This window comes from Sturnus vulgaris, chromosome 8, assembly GCF_052056855.1.
Source record: "Sturnus vulgaris isolate bStuVul1 chromosome 8, bStuVul1.hap1, whole genome shotgun sequence".
Taxonomy (NCBI): domain Eukaryota; kingdom Metazoa; phylum Chordata; class Aves; order Passeriformes; family Sturnidae; genus Sturnus; species Sturnus vulgaris.
This window is the reverse complement of record NC_142250.1, coordinates 31009945-31028040: the sequence shown is the minus strand read 5'-3', so window position 1 is coordinate 31028040 and position 18096 is coordinate 31009945. Positions and strand designations below refer to the sequence as shown.

At 34.2% G+C, this 18096-nt stretch overlaps 1 protein-coding gene across 3 annotated transcripts in view; it reads right to left on the bottom strand.

Annotated features, from left to right (window-relative positions):
* Positions 1 to 18096, bottom strand: part of ATRNL1 (attractin like 1) — a 433903-nt gene that overhangs the window by 217703 nt on the left and 198104 nt on the right. For all 3 annotated transcript variants that reach the window (XM_014872547.2, XM_088169374.1, XM_088169375.1), the window contains exon 25: positions 42 to 103. In XM_014872547.2, coding sequence (XP_014728033.2) covers positions 42 to 103 — 62 coding nt within the window. The remainder of the gene's footprint in view (positions 1 to 41; positions 104 to 18096) is intronic.

The following is an 18096-nucleotide window of genomic DNA, read 5'->3' as shown; positions in this document are numbered from 1 at the left end:
GTCATCAGGATTTCAGTCAGAAGATAAAAAAAGCAATTTACCTGAAGAAGGTGACAAAGAACTGCACCAGATCCATGATAGTATTGTGCTGTGAGAAGGCAATCTGCAAATAAAATAGAAGTAAATTACAACATTTTCAGACTCAATAGCTCTTTTTAGGCGAGGCCTTTATGGCTCCATGGATGATTACTTTCAAGTGTAATTTCAGTCTAGTCTGCAGACACCTGCATTTATGACAAAGTGAGATGAGCAACTAATTCCCATATCCTTGCTGGTATCAAAATACAAACAATGGAATATAATACTTTTGCTGAAGTAAATTTAATAGAAATATCCACTTAATATGAACAATAAAAACAATATGAAAAATATTAATAAATCATATTGTTATAAATTGTCTTGTTCATAGTCAACTGTTTTGACCAACACCATCTTCCATTTTAATAACAACACTGAAACAAGGTTTTAGAGAAGACAAACAACATATAGTGCTTAAAATTAATGCATTTAAAATATTTTAATTGTATAATATTAAAATTAATGCATATGTTAATTTAATTTTTTAAAAAGATAAATCTGGTGCATAATAAAACTGTTTCAAAGCAAATTACTTAAAAGACAAAGTAATCAATATTCTTTTGGGCTACATTTTTACAGCCTCACCAGAATATGCATTAGTTCAGCTCCTTGCTGTAATTTTTGTGAATATTTAAGACTTATCTCTAAGACAACATATACATAGAAACATTCACACTTGCATGCAATACTGACTATAATTATTTCTGTAAGTATTTTTTGCTAATGTTAAGAATAGTACTTAATATTTATATATTAAGGTATATCTACAAATATCCATAAGTCTCCGTCCTGGTCAGTTTTTCAGTCTATAATTATCAAACTAAAGATACAGAGAATCTTCTACTTTGAATTGTACAAAGTGTTTATCTAATTATATTTACAGTCCTTTCAAATAATTATTTGGTTTAGAAATCTTTGTGCATTTAAGATCTGATCTTGACTAGTAATTACACCAAATTACTCTGAATGCCTTTCATAGCTCACTTGTGAAGTTTTGAAATGATAATTCATGATACTCAAGAATTTAGGGGCTTCCCCCCACCTTTTTTCTTCTAGGCCAAAGCTATACTGTGCCTTGTGCCAGCCAGACACAGCTGAACATAGATCAATTACCTGAAAGATAACACCTGAGAAAAGACCAGAAGACGACTTTGGCCCAATATAAAGTGCATCCCAAGCATAAACAATTGTTTAAGTAGCCTCGAACAAAACTGAAAGCTTTCCAAATTAATTTTTTTAATATTTTAAATGCCATCTGGATTTACTTCAAATACTATTTAGTACTCAAACTGACTCCTGATGTTTCCAGAATGCTTTTTACATGTACCATACTTTAGGTGATGAACTAGCACAAAGAGAAAAAATGCCAGTTTTCATAGAGTTCACCTTTTGTGACCTGTCGAAATGCTCTTTGTTGAAGGAGCATTTAGATTTTGCATTACTACAATTATTTTCATTCAAGGCGTCAGTTTTCCTTAAGAGCCTCTGTGAGTCGAGAAACAACTCCAGTCTGCAATCAAACCCCACAATCTGATCACAATCATATCAACAAAGCTTGATCTCACATTTTTTTTAAGAAACTATAGTGCCTCTATTTCTCTTTTCCAACACACAACAAAATTGAAGTAAGCAGATCTATAACATTTCAATGATTTTATATCACTATCAATATTTAAATTATTTGTATAGTCCAAAGCTCAGGGATATAAAGTTTTTGCACAAAAATGGACATAAAAGGAATTATTCCATATTTTCCAACTTCTATTAATCTAATCATCTACTCAAGATAAGTGCAAAGTTCTACTGATGGTGTCCATGTGTCCAAATTCATGCAAGAATATCTCTCTGTGAGACTTGCTTAGTTGGCTGTATGGGATTTTCCTGAAAGTACTCACATTTTAAAGCAGAAACACAGAAAGCTTCATCCCAAAAATAATTTCCAATTTTAATCAAACATCTTCTAATAATTACATTAGGAGTTCATGTTTAAAAGATGAACTACAGTGTTTTGTGAACAGTATCATGCATCTTTGACTAATTTCAACACGGAGTATTAACAAAAAGAATACAAATTTTAATTATAAGTAGACCACAAAGAAGCAAGTAAATGTCATGAACCTAGGACTGATACAAAGAACCATAATACAATTAAAAATATTTATATCCATTGGGATTTCATATAGATATGAATGTAATTGTCTTTTTGCTTGTGCCTATATAGATAAGGCACAAGAAAAGAAAAGTTCTTTCAACCCAAGGTTTTCACTTTGGACTTAAAGATACTGGAGACAAGTATCTCCTTTGCTAATTTGCATCATACCTTAGTAGCTTTCATTTTCCCCAAAACATCTAAAAAGCTTATGGAACCCTCACATTATCTCTGTGTTCTCTTACAAATAAGGAAGAAGATAAATATCCTTTCCATCATTTCCTATGGAACAGAAGCAAGTGCTGTGTGGTAAAGGATAACCTCTATGAGCTATTGCTATTATTATAATTGCTGTTAATGTTGTGGTTGTGAACTGAAATTGTATCTCATCAGATCAAAGTAACACCAATACACTACAGATTAAATGTAGAAAACTGTGATTGAATGAAAAGATTCCAAAGCAAATGTGGGGTGTACATGTATATGCATATGCATATGTATATGTGTTCCAGCTCAACGTCTTAAGAGATAAAAAAGCCTATGAAGAAAAGGCTGATGAGTGATAAATGAAATATGGGGATTCTTCCAACAAACAAAAGACATGTCTGTATTTTTTCTCTGACACATTAGAGTTTTTGAAAAATATTATTTTTAAAAAGCAAGTAAATAAACTTTTTAAACAATAAGTGGTCAAATTGGAAGACAAGGCTTTGTGACTGCTGGCAAATCCTTTATAGCAATTAAGGATTCGATAGTCAGATAAGCAGCACAATGTGCCAGACAGCACCGACACAAGGATGCACTACAATCAACATTTCAATGCATGGTACTTCTTAACTTTTCATGTTTTGGTTATGCACATGATGTAGGAAATACACTTCACACTGAACAATGATGGATGGAGTAGGTCTGTTGAAAGAGGAACAACTTCTGAATACAGATTTTTCCAGCCTTCAGAAGTTAATGTCTGAAGGAATGGATTCATTTTTTCCCATTGCTCCACTTCATCTTTACCTTGACTATTATGTGCAGCAGTAATAGAGTCCTACAGAACAATAGGTCAAGATCTGTTCCATGACAAAAATGAAACAATTTTAAAAGTCTAACTCAGGGACAACTTTCATATGGAAATAGCAAGTATACCCTTAGAACTTTGATTTTTGTTTAAAATATAGGTGTCAAGAAGCCATCTCCACAATTCTAATGACACAAATTGCACAAAAGGTAAAGGAAAACTAGGCACTAAATCAAAATTGCACATTTGCAGAAAACAGGAACCTAATCCATTTAAATGTTCCATATATTTAAATAATATACACAAAAAGCAATTATAATCTGTGCTCCATTTCATGACATTACCCACTAAAGCAAACTGCTATCTGCTCAGGCTCTGAAATCATGAACAAATACTTCTGTTAATACAATTTTTCCATCTTCTACTGTTAACAAGTTAAAAATGAACAAATAAGAGAAACTAAAATAAATACATGGCCAAACTCTGATAGAAGGTCTAATTATTAAACCTGGAAACATAATGCAATAAGGTCAGACATAACCCAAACTAAATTGCCTGGACTGTGTTGATTATGCAGACTTATACCTTGCAGAATTATTACTTCCTTCAGTATCATCAAAACCATAATTTAATTTATTCTTGGATAAAACTATTATACACTCCCACACTGGTGCTAGGTATGTACTAAGTCAGAAGAAATGGATACTGACTGAACATAAAGGCTGACATATTTTGGTGTCCATCATTTTTCTTGAGGGACACTTTCTGACTGAGGCGACTTCAGACAAAAAATATGAAAGCCAGCTGAGGAAAATATTAGTGCAGATGGCTACATTTTTGTGTAGAACTTTTTTAATAAGGAAAATGTAAAAGATCAAAGGCGGTGATAATATGGAATGGGGATGATAAAAAAATTTAAACACATAAATTCTCACATTTACATTTCATTGTACAAAGTGAAGTTTAGATATCTACTCTGCAGAAACATAACTGTAAAGACCCTAGAATAAACTGTTTTAAAGACATTACTATGAATTACATAACAATTTTGGGATGAAGAATGGTACCTAAGGATATCTCCAAACTCAGTGATTACACGACTACTGAAAAATCAGGAGTTACAAAGGAAAAGATGCTCTGATTTTTTTTATCAAAATATAAATATGATTATAAGTGCAATTATATATTGGGATATCTTTAGAGAGAGTAAAAATGGTTCTGACTCTTCTTTCACATTGATCTTCGAGTATGAAGAGTGGCCTGCAGAAGTGAAAGATAGATGGTAGGAAATTGCCAGTTTCCCAATAGAAATATTTAATAGGCAAAGCAAAAAATAATTTTTCCTTTCCTTTGGAAAACAGAAATTCCAAGAGAACGTGGCAAGGAAAGGACAAGATTACCAACAAATTATATCTGTCTAAATAAGAGAAACATTAAACTTTTGGAGGCTAAAAGTGCCACAAATTTATTCCATATATTGGCTTTCCTAGAACTTGAAAAAGAAACTTTGAAATGTATCTGAATTTTGCCACGTGGAATATATCTGATCTCGTCCCATGTGTGAACCTAGGCTAAATTAGTCAGCTAGCTTATAATAACCAGCAGAGATAGGAAGGCACTTCATAGGTGAGTGACTCTAAAATAGATGTGGAACTCTCATAAATTGAGAGGAATTACCCTATGGAGCTGCCATTTCTCTCCACTAACAACACTGGGATTCTGTGATTAGTTTAGACTATAGACCTAATGTCAAACTTAGAATATAAATAATGTTAGGTGAGATAAATTTCTCCCATGGTTTGCAAGTACTCTCCGAGTATTTCTGTAAAACAGTGTAATGATAAAATAGGCAAAAGAAATATTTGTTGCTGGGATTAAAAGATCTGAGAAGCAATATGAAGCTAAGTGGCTGCTAGCAGAATCCTACTTCCTTCTGCTGTGTTAATGCCTGTCAACATCAAACTGAATTCTTTACAAACAGTCCTCCCAGGTGATAAGGTTTAGTGATAACAAAACTTTCATACTGATAACATAAAAAGAAAATTGAAGATAACAAAGAAATTCAGACTCCACATCAAGATTTGATAAACAGCTTCCACAGATTATCTCTGCATGCTGCAGCCCTATCTCTCATGCTAGCACACATTACATTATCAAAATACCCACCCCTTCATTTCTCACAAAATGTAATAATTACAGGACATTATTTCCACTATTCAGAATCATAAGAGGCTGAAAAACAATCTAGTTTTGTATTCAAGTAAGATGAAAGACACTCCTAAATAAGGTTGTAACAGCTGAACTTTTTTCCTACCTAATAGGCACTTTATCTATTAAATTTAATGTGTATATTCCACTTCTTTATTCAATGTTGTGCTTTTGTACATATACGAACAAACATAAACCACATAGAAAAACCCAACATTAATAAACTCCAGGAAGTGGAAGAGAGAATCTGGGGGAGGGAACTCTTATTTAACTTACAGATTTATTCACTGTGCAAAGCATTTTCCTGGTGATTCATATAGACATTATTAAGAAATTGAAATACTGAATATTAAAGTCAATGAAAGAATGAAAGAAAATTAAAAGACATAGACAAGAAACAAATGACATGTTTCAAAATTAAATTTTTAAAAAATTAAAGGTAATTGGCACAAAGACCTATAGTACTGAAAAGTTATTTTAGACATAAATCTTTTCAGGATTGAGTTCTCCTACAAACTGTGTGAAACAGCAGATTTCTAGACAACATCTTTCAAAACTCTGGTTTTTAAAAGCCTGCCTAGATTAAATGGACAGGAAGAAAAATTAGAAACAGAAGTGAAGGGAATGAAGTGAGAGAATTTGTCAGGCAGAGTTGAATGATTAAATTCTACTACAAAGAGAAGCATTGCATGACAATATGTTTTTGTTTGTCAAGCTACATTAAGGAAAAGCCATTTTTGTCACTTGCAAGAATTGAATTTTCCTTTCAACCCCAGGTTTCAGCTTTCTTGGTATGCCTTCTCCTGACATCTTATTATGACTTGATAAATTAAGGAGTTGCCCATTAGGAAAGCTGCACCTGTTATGGAATGTGCTCTTATCATCACAGAGTCACACAAGTGGGGATGGGAAGGAATGTCACAAATTGAGGTTGATCAACTTCCCACTCACAGCCAGGCTGCTGTCAGCACCAGGTGAGGCCAGCAGTTCCTTTTCCAAGGTGAGTTTTGTAAACCTCCAAGAGAGAACCTTCCATGGCCAGCCCAGAAAATTTGTTCCAACGTGCCATTGTTAACACAAGGAATTATTTCTACTGTTCAATCTGAATCTGCCACGGTGCACATTCCACTTCTCCTTGTATTCTAAAGTTTATAAACAGAAAAATGTCCTGCATGCAAGATCTTTTTCACCTTTCCTAAAGAAATTAATAACTTTACACTGAGCTAATTGAATGACTGCAGAACTTAGTATGATGTTCATGGCATTTAACATTCATGCCTATGTGCATGTATAGAAACATATATAACAGAGATGGAAAATATGCTGCTAAAATGATAAGATTTCGTTCAAATTTCTGTAAGTTTTTTTATTTCTTACAACTACAGTAGAGCCGGTTTTGCTAGACAATCTACCAGTTAACCAACTGGCTGGTCTCCAGCATAATAAAAATGATAATAAAATTTTTATAAGGCTACAAAAGCTGAATTTTTAAAATTTATGCAATGTTTTGTTCATTTTAGAAATCAAATACTTGGTTAGAGAAGGCAAAACATGCCCTGAATTTTGCATAAAGATCATGCCATTCAAAATAATGTATGCAAAACCCATTGTGAGATGACAAGAAAAGGGCAAAGCATTTTCTTAAACATGAAGAGTAATTTCCCAAAGTTTATTGTTATAAATGTAGAGCATGCTATAAAGCTGTTGGAGCTGTGGAATAAAAATTTTGTATTTGCAGTGGCACTTTTCTTGATTACTGTGGATTAGCATATTTATAAGGTTACTCAGCCTCAGGTTTAAACCCACAAATCAAAGGTTTATATCGGCATGGGTAATGGATTACACAGGAGTCCATGGCCTACCATATCCCAGAGGTATCTGTCTTTCACAAGATTTATGTATATAATACTACTTTGTAGAAATTACACTTTCTGATCTCTTGCGTGGTGCTTGGTGATTTCCCTCTCTAATGTCTGAAACAACCAAAAAGCAGCATTCTCAGTCAGCACAGAAATTCATTGATACATTTTCTTGTTCCCCTCCTCATCTTTTGATAAGGCCATGAAAGACAGAGGCTCTAATCCCTTGATGTACATAGCACTGCTACAATGAGAGTAAAAGTCATGTGAGCATATTTGATGCAATTACTTCTGAAAAGAGGAAGGAATCTGCATTCCAGCAGCTATCCACAGCACAAATACTTGAATTTTGCCAATCCTATGAACAGCACTGTGACAGAATACACATAAAATTTTTTTAAAGTCTCCCTTTTTTCTCCACAGGTGAGTGCTGATTACATTACTATCAGTGGTAAATACCTACTGACTTCCTTTTGGCCTCAGAGAAACCATGATTTCAGAGCAGAATGCTAAGACAAGAAATTGAAATGCGTGGTCCAGCCTCTCATGCAAGTCTAGTCAAAAGAGAAGACAGGTAGGCGTTTTCAAGACTGTGTGTACCCAAGTGAATCTTTTTGATCATCATTGAGAAATTATGACAATGGAAGACATCAAAATATCATTAAACTCTACAGAGAAAACGTTCTTCAGCTTTATTATTATTTCAATCTTTTACTGAAGATCCACATCTCATAGAAAAGAAAACCAAAGTATGCAAAGAAAGGTAAGGGAGCGCTTTACATGTGCATGAGAATGAAGAGGATACATAATAACCAATGTAATTTAGAAGAGCCAACACAAAAAGGTATGAGAAAAAAACCTCAGATTAAGCTCTCTGTATTGAATGTTTATTCCACTGAAGGAGAAGTTTGAGGGTTTGATGTAAGGGATGATGTTCACTTATTTATACAAGGGGCAAGAATATTCAAACAAATTTTCTGCTGAAAGAACAAAAGACCACACTAACGTGAAAATATTAATTCCTTCAAATAAAGAGGAAGTGGCTAACTAACCTAAACCTAACACCCAGCATGCCAAGAAAAAGACTATATAACATATAAGCAAGAAAATGAGTTATATGTTTTTTCCTTGAAGAGGTGATCAAAATGCAGAAAGTGTGAACTGAGACTTTTACAAATAAATTAAAATTAAATTGTGAGGATTAACAGAATAAATTGTGATTAACATAATTTTGTTGTGTCAATTTTACTCTCTTTCATTTAACTTTTATTGATCAATTCAAACTGCTGCTATATTGCAAGCTGTAAGAAATTAGGAAAAAAAAAAAAAAGCAGATACAGCTGTCAGCTTCAGACTTCCCTCACCGTCGTAGTACATTCTGTAGTCAGGGTGATGGATCACTGACATATCACTGAGAATATGCTGTCACAGTCAGAACAGTATTTGTACAAAAGCACAGAGAAATGTGTTATGGAAACGGCAGAAACCTTTTCAACAACTTGCAGGAATTAGGTTGGGAAAGGTGGATGAGTAACTGGACTTCAGGAAGACTCAGAATGATGGAAAACCAAAGAGCAGGGTCTGCTCAGCTGAAACTTTTCCAGCAAACAAGATCATGCAGCCTTTAAGGCAATGACATCCTGGACTACACTGATAGGAACTGGCAAAGTCATTCCCATGAAACTACAGCGTTTGTTCCCAAAGTTTTATAACTGAAATGTAGATGTGAGAATGTAATGTATGAATGAGCTCATGGACAAGCAGCAAGGAACTTGAGTCAGATTTATTTCAATTCATAAAGACCCTATGGTTGAAAAGAAAACATATTCTTAAAGTTGACAGCACTGAGTGTACTTTTTATTCTCACTTTTTAAAAACTGGTTTTCCTAGTATATTTTCCAGAAGCTCTAATTGTTTAATCAGGCTTGTGCAAATCCACAATTACCATTTGTCTGTTCAAGAGCTTTAACAAAATCAAAATCCAAAGAAAATAAACACTTTTGCAGCTAGAGCACTTCATGCCTTCAGAGAGAAAAACTAAAATAGTTTTCAAGAGCTCTATAAAATTATGATGCTGGCCTGCACTCTGTCAAGACATGGATTGTGCCTTTTCCTTCCTCATGTTGAATACTTCATACCAACTTAGGGCAGAAATGTTAAGAACTGCTTTTGGGGGTGATTGTTCAGCTATCGAGATTTTTTCATTTTAGTATGAAGAGAGAGGGTGTCTGCAAAGCTGAATTTGATCTCAAAATAGTGAGTATCATCTTCTGAAAAAACAAGCATATGAGTCAGGGCAAAGATCCTACGTGCAAAAAACCCACATTCAGAAAGATAAACTCAGTTTCTGTTGCACAGACATTTACTTTGGAATTCTGAAATGCCTCATTTGCTGTTCCAAATCTATATGGCAGGGGAGTAAGGCAATAAAGAGAAATTTATTTAGAAGAGCAAGTCTAGTAAAGATCAGGTACCTTCCAGCCTTCCTATATGCCTCAGAAAAATGATTTCTTCCTTTAACTAAGGAAACATTTTCCAAGTGCAATCTGGTAAATTCAAGTAAATGCCCTAACAAAACTTTGTTTCCTAAAAATTCAAAGCTACAGAATGTAGCTCTGCATGTCCTGCACGGACAGCTGTGGGCTCAAGGATTGATTTTAAAAATTCAGTGTTCACAAGATTTTGATTAGAGAACAAGAGAGATGACCCCAAAATATGCCACCTGAGGGAAAGACACATTAAAAAGTGCCCAAGTTATCAGACATCACCAAATGAAACATAAGAAATTTCTTATAAAAGCATCAATTACTCATAATAATTTTAGACGATATTTCAGAACAAAATATATGGGGTTCTGCAGATATCTAGGAAATTAGAGGTTGCTATTTTCTCCCATAGCTACCAGTTTTCAAAAATTAGCTGAGCTCGCCCAAAGAAACATAAAACAGTTTTCATGAGCCTTTAAACAAAAAATTACTTTCCTAAAATTTGGAAGATGCAAAAAGGTTCTCCTTAAAATAAAACAAAACAAAAATCAAGTGAAACTTGGTTTAACCCCGAAATATTTTTTGCAAAGCTTTAGAAACTAAAAAAATGCAACTTTCCCCAAAGATTTTCCCATAAAATCATCATATTTGACAAACTCCAATTATTTCACTCTGTAAGTCTGACCAGGCTTTTTTAAGAGAGCTATGAGCAGGGCACAGAGGAATAAACACCTTAAAAGACAATTCAGACTATATGGCTCCAAGTGAAGGAAGGTGTTGAAAAAGTGAAGTTAAGAAATTAAAATCATACTCTTTACTCCCAGCAGGGTGAACTTCTCTCGTAAAGATTTTAAAGGTATCTATCTTGCCAACAGTCATTTGTAAGAAATATCCTCAGAGTATTCCAGGAAAGATTTTCACTACGTTTTCTGGGACAAAAATACAGAAAGAAAGATGTGTTCAACTAAATGCACTGACTGCAGTCAAAAAGAAGCGTTGTTTTTTCTCCTCAATGATTATAGAAATTCCCCAGATCATTCCAACATCCCTTTTCCCAAATGATAACACACACATGGTTTTCACTGAGACAAGAACATACATATGAAAAACTAGAGATTTGTATATTTATTATTTCTGAGAACTAACGTTTAATTGGTTTCTAGCTGCAAGTAAGGGGTTTTTGCAATTATTTTATGCATCTGTAGAGGGCTTAATGCTGATTTATGTTGTTTACTGAAATCTTGACTTAGCCTGGTGGGAAACAGTACAACTAAACCATGCAAGCATATTCAAGGGTTAGAAGTGATTTCCACAAATGAGATGTTCTATACTGCAAAACTCCTTCAATACAAATCATTCTCACTAATATTAAAAAAAAAACAACAACCTCTAAGTTAAAAGTGGTTTATGTACCAATTGTCTTTTTAAGCTTCAACCTAAATCCATTCAAATTGAAAGACATGAAATGCCATTTAAACATAAGAATTTTTTTTTTTTTACTGCAAGGAGGATCGAAGACTGGAGCAGGCTGCTCAGACAGGTTGGGTATTGATTCTCAGTCCTTGGAGATATTCAAAACCTGACTCAACAAAGCCCTGGACAACTTGCTCTAGCTGACCCTGCTTTGAGGGGTCAGACAATCTCCAGATGGTCCTTTCCAACTCCAATCATTCTGTGATTCCACAAATAAGCATGATTATTTCCCTTCTCACGGTTGCTAGTACAGGTTATTAGGCCTCTGTGTCAGTAACAGAAGAAAGATTTATGAAAGATTTAATTTCCTCTCCAGTTCCAAGGCTGCAAGTACAGAGTACTTACTTGAAACAATACTATCTAGTTCAATATATTGTACCAGAAAGTATTATGCTTTTTCTTAATTTTAAAGCATAAAATACATCTTGCAAATGTCTGTTTATATCACAAGAAAAGAAGAAAAAGGTACCAACTGATATTTTGACAGAAACTGACAGACACTTATAGTTTGCTACACCAAAAATTCCTAAGAGAAATGCCCTGACTCTGGTAATGATGACAAATACTTTCATGTAATATAATTTATAGATTTACTGCAACATGCTATTACAGGACCACCAATCTAATGTTTATAGTTTGTGAAGAGAACTTCTCTGCCTTTTCATTATTGGCCTGAAGAATTGCACTGGGAAGTGTTATCTACTCAATGACTCCATCTTTGGACAATACCATTAATTTAATCTTCCAGAGGTTCCTTCCAGCCTCAACCACAGTGTATGACAATACAATAAGCCACATTTATTACAGTTTTTTAATGATCTTTCAAAAAAAAGTTTATTCATTATTAATTGTTACATTTCAAATCTTGGTTTTAAAAAAAACAAACCAAAGTGTTCAAATCTGTTTAATGTAATTCCAAAATTAACCAACTGATAGATTTTAAGTGTTCTGAAATTAAAGCTTAGTGAATGTATTACAAAAATATCTTTGCATACCTTTTCACTAAGAACGATACAAAATACAAACTGCTCTCTTCTATAGTATTTATGTTATTGTTTATTTTTGACTATTTATTAACTCTTTCTTTATTGTAATAAGACATCTTAATTAATGCCAAGGATGAAAATATCTCAGTATTCACCTAAGTCTCTATCATAAATATTCCTGATGACTTTTTCCTATGAAGTGAAGAAATTCTCTTTATTTTCCTTTTCATCTTATCTACTAAAATTCTATCTATGGATTCTAGTGAATTTTCAAGGTCACCAAGTATTTGTTTTGCTAGAAATTAAAAGCCTGATTGGAATCAAAGATACCAGAACTCAAGTGCAATTTCAGGTCAACTTCTTTATTGAAAGTTGATAGTTTTGATCTGTTCCCTGGGCGAAGTCATTATACCAATATTTCATCTCAACACCTCTTAAAGATGTTGAGTATGAAATGTAAGATTCCAATTGAAGTGAAAGGCAATCGAAGCTCTCAAATCAAGGGAAAATCTTAATAATTTTCCATAATTCTTTCAACATAATTCAGCACAAACGTTTTCCCTACTTAAAACTCAAACTGCCTGACAAATTTCAAGATCAAGTATTTAAGCAACAATTCATCTATTGTTTGGGATCCAAACTTTGAACAGATAAGAAGAATATTTGAAGAAATAGTAATAAAATTCCACTACACACTCCTTAAAATACTCGACACTTAATGTGTTTTCCATAGTGATGACTGATACTCCCAGTTTCAGATTTCAGAAAATCTCCCAGAAATCTTTACTGCTGTGGATCGAGCTGTGATAAGAAGCTGGTTGTCTGAGAGAGTAGGTCTTGCACATTTTGATCATTTTAATTGCAACTGGAGATGTGCTTTGAGGAGCAAAGCCTGAGTTCAAAGATGAGGCTGCAGTCTGTAAGCAAATCAACAATACAAACTGAGACTGGAGTTAAAAATCTGAATTCTGGAACACTTAAAATTAACTTTTTGAACCTGCACCTTGCATATTCTCCAAAGCACCAGCAGCTCCATCAGACTGGAAGAATGAGAAACTGCATCAATTTGGCCAAGAGCAGAGCTCTCATCCATCTGTTTGGGAGTAAAAGTCTCACTTGATGGGTCAAGAAACACCTTACACCCGAGTACCTATTTCAGATGCAAAATTGCTGGGTTTATATATATTTTTCTATTAGCCATCCAAAGGAGAAGCTCACAGTTTTATAAAGAATAAAGATAATAGCTACATAAATGTTACAATATTTAACTTGTTGAAAGAAAAATTGCACCTTTATTTTTTGAAGTCTGTTCCAATGCTGCACTTATGTCATATAACAGAGCTTGGTTTAAAGTATAAGTATCTATAAAGAGGTGATATGATAATACCTTGTGCTAATGGTGCCATTATCAAGCTATAAAATGATGCCATTATTTTGCCCAACTGTGTGGCTTCATGCCCAAGGCCGTTGTTCCAGCTGGGAAGAACAACTCACAGTAATATGGCATATTATGAAATTTCCCTAAATATGTAAGAGGTTTCATAAATGGAGTGCATTTATGCAAGCCACATTATTATGTAATAAAACAGTCTCCTGATTTATACCTGAGAGTAGGAAATCATGTCAAACCATCAATTTCTAGGACTCAAAAAATGAAATACACATTTTGAAAGCTAACTAAAACAGAACAAGAAGTTGATATGGACCTCATCCTCAAATACTTGCTATAAAAATTATTTCCCACTCATTCTGGAAGTAAGACAGCTGTCAGAATTCAGGGTGATAACTGATAAACAGGTCAGTGGTCAAAAACTAAAAATTCCTTAAAGCTTTAAAGGCAGCGTTTAATGCACAAAACCCCCGTGATCATAAATACAGCTAAATATGACATCTGCAGCATTTCTCCTTCATCTTGAATCCTGGGTGTTCTATGTACCCAAACTGTAAGGCATCTCTTACTCTGAGCATTCTTGAGAGTCACTGAGTTCCAGCTTTGTCTCTCAAGTTCTAAAAAAAGAAGAGCTGACAGACCTGCAATGGCATCTTTACAAATACATTATTAACATCTGCCCAGTTACTAGTTTTGTACTTCAAGCATGATCATTATTCTTCACGCTCACAAATTGAAACTGCAAAGAGAAGAATAATTCTTGGCATCATTCTCACATAAGAGGCAAATCTAAATTATGACATCAGTTGCAGATTGACTCAGTAGTAAATTACCAAATCCAATTTACTCAGGACCTTGTAATTTAGTTTCAATCTAATTTAATTTAATTTTAGCTGTGATATATAAATGTTGATTAGTAGACTATTGCATAAGAATATAAAGTATTTAAGTTCCTTAAGTTACTAATATTTAAGCTACAGTAGTTTGGGGGGGGGGGGGGGGGTTGGTTTGCTTTTTTTTCCCAAAGGCAGAACTAAACAACATTAGGAACCATACAAGCAAATGCAAATAAAATTAAATCTGTTATCCATGACAATTAACTCTACATCATAATTTTCTAGAATTCAAAATAATTCTCCCTTTGCAAACAAACTGAGCTAGAAATGCACTCCATAATTTATACATCAGGCCATACTGACATGGGCTTATCCTTGTCAAAGATACAGCTACAACTGCTGCTCTTCAGAAGTGAAGGATACTTATGTTTGAAATTTAGAATTTTTTATCATGTGATTATCACTCAGACACCTTACAGCGTTCTCTGATCTTTTTGCTTTTGAGATCTTCCAGTACTGAATGAAAGCACAATGAAAGGACACTGCAAAGAACCATGCAAACATACACTGAAATATCACCTATTTTTTCCCTACTTTCACTATGTTGTACTTACTAGTCTTTACTTCAAGGCAGGTGAACAGTAAAAAAAAAAAAAAAAAAAAAAATCTATGAGCAGCTGTACTTCACACATTTTCACAAATAAAAAAATGATAAAAATCAGGATAAACCTATCAGAAACTGTCATTTGCTAATTGCATGGCCGTACTTACACTAAAGTTATAAAGCTCAATTAAAATAACCAATCTGGCAACTTAGAATTTTATTCTAACTGCAATTCTAACTGCTGCAATATTCACTAAAAAACTTAAAACTGCCATGAAAACAGTCAAGCTACATTATAAGTTCTGCCCCTGGGGCCACCTCCCTTGTCCAGCTGGCAACACCCTGCCTAACTCAGCCCAGGTCACCTCTCTCCTCCTCAGAGCACAGCTCTGGCTCATGGCTTTTCCTCCCCAGGTGCAGGACTTTGCATTTCCCTTTGCTGAACTCCATAAGATTCCTGTCAGCCCATTTGTCCAGCCCCTCCAGGTCCTCCTGGATGGCACCACAACCCCTTGGCATAGCTGAGACTCCTTCTGGTTTTGTGTCAACAAAAAAAACTTATTGTCCCATCATTCAGATGAATCCATTAAACCCCATACTGCCTTTCCACAAATGATGATTTCACTAACAAAGTGATCCATAGGAACAACCCAAATGGTTAATTTAACCTTTGGATAAATAGAACTGTTATAATCTACTGCTCTGACAGTGAAGTAATTCTGACTTGTATAGGGAAATGAATATGGAAATAATTATGTAAAGGAACATACATATATATACTCCTTCTATATATATATACATATACATATACAAATGAAAAGTAAATGGCATCAGGAAAATATACCCACCAGGCCACATTCTGATTGAGACATCTGTATCTGCTACTCAGTTTCTCTTGTCTCAATCCACCAATTTCCTGACACATTTTATTTCTAGTACAATAGAATAGGCAAGGGGAAGGTATTAAATAAAATAGATTTAATATTGTTGAACAAGTTTATTTGAATACTGATGCAGTCCTTGTGAAAAATTAGTTCAGGCTTACAGTTAAATCTGTTTTGTAACTACATGAAATCTGGTTCTGGCGAAAGAAAGATTAGTAAATTCCTATTGCAGAAAACTGATGCTGCTTTGCAGCCAATTTTTATGGTTGTGTGATGAGGAAAAATAGTTTTAAATCTATAACTTTTAGTGTCATATGAATCGAATTTTTCTGGCAAACATGTCTCATACAAGGTCAGTAGAGAAGCATTTTCTGAAAATGCCTAAAAATGTCCTAAAAGCTTCATAAATCCATACAGTTTAAATTTTCCTAACTGAAAAAACATCACCTATCTTTTTTCTTGAGAGAATAAAAAGCACAATAATTCAATATACCATTTTTTTTCTATTAACTGTACTCAGCCCTTTATAAAAGATAATATACCTTCTGTAGCATCACAAAGCAAAAATAAGGAGTTCACATATAAAGTGATCTGTGAGCAATCAATATGCAATATTCAGGCTGCTCATCAGAGCCCCCAACCACAGGAAGAACTTGTTTTCATTGAGACATGAACACTAAGTCAATGATATGGATTTGAAACCAAAATACATAAGAGACAGGAAGAAATTACCCTAAACAGATCTCTAATGCTAAAGCTAGATTTTCTACAAAAACATAGAATAATGCTTTTAAAAGCTGAGTTAAAAGGTTTGCATTACACATTTCCCAAGTGAAAGAATTTCTATTCACACTTAAAGAATATAATTCAAAAAGCCCTTTAAAGTAAAGGGGGAGAAACAGGAAAAGACAGCATTCCAACGCTGCTCCAGCAGCAGCCAAAGCAGCAGATGCTGTGGGTGCTGTAGCTGGCACCAGCCTGCAGAGCAGCACTGCTGACGTGATGGGCACCACCCAGAACAGCAGCTGCTGAAAGACAGCTTGGATTCCTAGCAGGGAAAAGAGCTGAGAAAGAGGAAATAATTTCCTTTTCTTGAGTATCTACAGTTTTGATTCAGGACAAGGAGGACAACACAAGTATTCTTATCAATGGAATAATGCTAAAAAAACGTTCATGTTTAACGCCTCTTGCTTGTGTGAAAGAGGAATTCTCTAAAGAAAATGGCTGGAAGGGAGACTATTGATGGGATGGGAAGAGAAAAAGGCTTATTTGACATCAGGAAAGTAATAGAAAGTCTACTTTTTGCCCTGAGAAGATTTTAGCATGCAACTTCCGAGTAGAAAAGGTAGATATGTAACTACACACAGTACGATGATGCTCAAAGCAGAGCTATAACAAATATTCTGTTTGTACAGACAAGGGATTATTCAAAGGGAAACAAAATAATCAAAAAGGATTTTTTTTTTACACTACACATCTGCAACTGTTGCTCAGGAGATTAAAGAGACTTTTCTTTTGGAAGACAAGATGACTGACGAAGGCAGAAAATTCCTTTGTTCTTCCCGTTTCTGAATATTAGAATGCTTCACTGAGGAAATAAATGTGTACATAAACATAGGACCACATTATTACAGAAATCTGGAATTAGAACATAGGATTTTAAGTACTTAAGCTTTGCTTTGGAAATTTCCTTGATGACTGTGAGATGCCAATGTATCACTCTGACTACTTTGCAAGATGGAGCCCAATGGTACAAATGTCTCACACTTGGAACCTCTGAAACTAAAACAAAAATAAAATTACAGCACTAATTATGATTTAAAATCCTAATATACATTTTTTGTATACTACACTCAGTTATATAAAAAATACTATCTCTGATTTTGATCTCAACAAATTTTGGGTCATTTCAAGGCTCTTCACAGGGTATTTCACATGCATTTCATATCAGCTATCTTTGCAAAAAAAAAAAAAGATGAAACAGAGCAACAGTTTACACGGTTAGGCAGCAAAACTGTCAACATACATGAAAACCAAAATAGACAAGGACATAAGAAAAAGGATGTTCTGTTTGAAAGTCACATTTGGTAGAAACACAGCACTCTTGCTTATCCCTCACAGCTGCACT